Here is a 4106-nt window from a genome sequence, read left to right as displayed (position 1 = left end):
CGATTATGAGTGCATCACAGCCTCTGAAAGCAGATAGTGTGGAGGAAGAGAGTGAGGGAGGAAGAGTCCTATAGATCTCAACCTATGACTCCAGAGGACAAGTCAGAGAGGTTACAATCAAAGAGCAGCAGCAGCATTCTCTACTCAGTGTTGGGAAAGAATCAGTGCGTCTTGTTTGAACAAGATAGGGACCGATGATGACTTAATGTGCTGCAGGGAACACTCCTAATTATGAGCACGTTACTTAGTTCAACGGGCCTCGGTATCAATATCTGAGAAACTTGCAGACAGTCACGAAACAACAAGTGGATGGCCTGTGATAGGTCTATAAATCGCGCGTGCGTGCATGTGTTGGGCAATCCCATGCGTCACTGTGCACTTTTCTCACTAAAAGCTTGTTTTCTCCCCGTTTTTAATTTAGTTGTGGAGTCTTGATTCAGGTCCACACACAAATAAAAACACAAATGCCCACAGACCTGCTGAGCTCTGCGGGCTGAACACAATCAGATGTTCAGCCATGTTGTCAGGAGGAGAACACGGGCAGCACTCACCGACAAAGACACAGAGAACATCCACCGCGATCAGAATAAACTTCTTCCCTTGCTCTGCCATGGTTCCTCCAACGCTGCTCCGCTCTCATAAATATTAGTTAAAAAAAAAGAAACAAAAGAAGCCAAGGGCAGAGTCTAATTTAGGAAAACGCCTGGAGTTACTGTGGAAGAAAGTTATATGTGGACTAGTAGACCTGCTCGTTCTTCCGGCTACGCTTCTCTGTCTACCTGCCTGCCTGTCCGCCCGCCCACCGGTCTGTCTCTCTGTGCGCTGTTCCAGGTGAGCAGCAGAGGACGTTACGCTGCGTGCAGCTGCGTGCCTGTCCTGCCTTTTTACGCACAGGGGGCGCGTCTTTCCGCACCAACAGCGCTCCATTAGGCACATCCCACTGGCTCGAGAAGGATTTCACTTCCCGAAGTCCTTACCGTGGCCTGGAGGAGGAAACGCCCTATCTCCCCCTCTCTCTCTCTCTTAGGTAAATGTATGACACCCATCTCAAACATCTCATATGGTATATTAATGTTAATATGGTAACAGTAACATTGCCAGATTAAAGATTATTTGAGGGCTACTCACACTGACCTGATTTGTAATGTAATTATTTAGCAACATAGAATTCGTCTTTGGAGAGATAAATATCACTTATTCATGTCCATATTATGGAAACCTTTTCTCAAGGAAAACAAAAAATTAAGGATTATACAATGAAGCCGAAAGCACCTTTGAGGTCAGTAAAAAAATCTGAAGTAATACATTTGACTTTTAATGTAAATTGTTTGACCATCACATATCTGACTCAGTATCTCATAGTTGTAACGTTGAAAGTCGTAACAACACCCACACAAGTCAGGGATTTTACTTTTAATGTTATTACTTTGTCTTCTTATGAGCATTTTACATTTTCTTTTGTATCATTCCTTACTTTTTTTAGCAGAGTAACATGGGCATAAAAAAGAGATCGCTCCATTAAGAGGCATACTCTTCATGAGTTGAGTAAAAAGTCTATCTAAAATCAATGCAGTGTGAGAACCCTTAAGAATCAAACTCTTTAATCTGAATTGATTTTGCCGCTTGGGTTTCAGGGTCCTGGTGTTGTGCATGCCGGCTCACTGGGACACTTGAATAAAGCAGAAACATTGTTAACGTTGTTAGTGTCCTCTGTGCCATAAAAAAAGGGCTTCAAACATAGGGAGTGAACGTTCAATCTACAGAATATCTGCTCAGCTGAAAACACGAGCTATGCAGGACGAATAACGTTATGAATCCAAACTTTCACACACAACATACATGTTCTGTTTTAATGTGGAAATGGTGGCTTGTGCATTGACTGCACATTTGAATGCACAAACACACTGTACCAATAACAAACTACAAATAACTTATTTTCTGGAATAATCAGCGACAAACACTGATAACAAACGATGACTCGTTGTAAGGTAGAATTCCAGTCAACATGCAGCATTTCAGCTAAAAAAGTGGTCTGAATTTCAGGTGTGCAACATGAGGAAACTAACAAAGCTCGAAAGGGGTCACATTGCAAGTATTTAAAGAAGAAATATGAAATATATCGAGGGGAAAAGTCGAGACAAACGGCATCGACAAAGAAAAACAGCTGCCACCAAGATAAACTGACCAGCAGGGGTATGTGATGGATATAAAGTACACAAAGAGATGCTGTTTACTGGCAGGAACATCTTAAATAGGTCACATGTATATTTTCACATTCATAAACAAAGGTGCACCGAATAAAGACAAATAAAACAGGCACATCAGTGCATACGATACGTACAGAAGACGGTGTTGCAAGCAGCGTTTTGTGTTATTTACATTACTCAGGATTCAAGTCCTGCAGCTCAAACATTCAGTGCAATATGTATCAGCTGTGTATAGCACATTGTCCTCATAAAACAGTCACAGTGGGGCAAACATGGACAAAAATCACAAATGATAGTGTCCATGAAAACTATTAAAACCCCTTGGATTTGTTTCATGTTTTGTCTAATCATATTCAAACTTAGTAGTGCAAATCAAATTATAGTTTGATGTTTTGAGAAGCATGCTTATTGGCTTTCTTACAGCCGATTAGCTTAGCTTAGCATAAAGACTGCAAGTAGGGGGAACCAGCTGCAGTAAGCAAATAAAGCCCCACAAATGATGCTGTGTATCACTCAGCAAGCAAGAAAATATGTGTATTTTCCCAAAATGTCATACAAACATATTTCTTTATGGATACTGCAATAAAACAAATATTAGTTCTAATCCCCTGGCGTGAAACTGAACAGCGACGGTGATGTAAGGATCGCACAGAGAGGAAAAGGCGAAGGCGTCCCAGTAAACGTATCATCGGGGCGAGTGAAGGCCAAGTCATTGAAAGAAGAAAAGACCGCTCATCCCCCTGAGCTACAGCCGCCCCGGCTAGGCCTAGCCAGCTTTCAGAAAAAGTGCATTGGGGTGACATGACCTCAGCCGGGTGAGGAAGCAGGACAGAGGGAGCAGAGATGTAGCTGAAGTCAGAAGAGGAGACGGGGCTTGGATGCCGTCTCAAAAGAAGATGGAGGGTTTTCAGTTCATCTGAATCAGATGTGGTGGCCACAGGCGGCTCACTGTCGCCCCCTAGCTGCACCTCAACGTCACTGACAGGGCTTTGCTGCCAGTGGTTGGACTGGAGGTAGAGGGCGGACGATGGGCCAGGTATCAGGGGGCCTTTCAGCGTCTGAGAGAAGAGGATGTTGGAGTAGACAGAGGGGTCGGAGGAGCGGTCAGCGTCAGAGGCACCGGTTGAGCTCTGGGTGCACCTCTTCTCAGAGGTGTTGGTATTTTGAGGCGTTTGAGCCCCTGGAACTAGGAGTGGAGAGTAGCAGTGGGAGGAATATGTCTGGAGATCGCTTCGACAGCTGAGGTCCAGATCCGGGTCGATTTTCTGCAGCTCGTGTCCACCGAGCAGGATGACTTCAGAGTATTTGATTTCAGTTTTCTCAGCGAATGCGGACAACTTCATGCTCTGAAGTGAAAAACAAACAAATTAAGTAAGTATACAGTTTTCTATTTTTCCACTTTTGGCAGCAGAAACAAATGAACATAACATTGACACATCATCTCCTTTTACGTTGGGATGACGAAACATTTTTCACTCATTTGTTATTGTGTTTCTGAACACCTGGAGAGTCCAATTCTCTCTTTTTTTGCTCTTTATAGCTCCTGAGGGAAGTATCTGGTTCTTCAGAGTCTAAATGCTCCACTATGTCCACTAACTAGTTGCTAACTGTGTCCGTCTGCTGTCTGGTGCTGAGCAGCCTAACCCGGAGTCATACAGTATGTTAGGATTTAGGAGAGGAGAGGGATCAGGGGTTTGAAGGTTACCTCCAAAGGGATTTTCGGGGTCCAGTGGGCCATGCTGCTCTGAGAAGGATCCGGTATGCCTCGACACAGCTTCTGTTTCACCCTGCACGGTTATTTGTGAGGAAAGACATGACAGAATAAAAAAACTGTGTAAAGTAGGTAAAAAGTAAAAGTCGGACACTAAACTTTGAGGAGATGTTTTTGTGTTGTTTAGT

The 4106-nt window shown here is 43.7% G+C and overlaps 1 protein-coding gene across 1 annotated transcript in view; it reads right to left on the bottom strand.

Annotated features, from left to right (window-relative positions):
- Positions 1-615, bottom strand: part of LOC306734447 (phospholipid phosphatase 2-like) — a 14182-nt gene extending 13567 nt beyond the window's left edge. Inside the window, exon 1 of the mRNA XM_079215803.1 lies at positions 552-615. Coding sequence (XP_079071929.1) covers positions 552-612 — 61 coding nt within the window. The 5' untranslated portion in view covers positions 613-615. The remainder of the gene's footprint in view (positions 1-551) is intronic.
- Positions 616-4106: the final 3491 nt, after the last annotated feature.

The sequence above is a fragment of the Taurulus bubalis genome (genome assembly GCF_910589615.1).
Source record: "Taurulus bubalis genome assembly, chromosome: 1".
Taxonomy (NCBI): domain Eukaryota; kingdom Metazoa; phylum Chordata; class Actinopteri; order Perciformes; family Cottidae; genus Taurulus; species Taurulus bubalis.
This window is presented reverse-complemented; position numbering and strand designations above follow the sequence as displayed.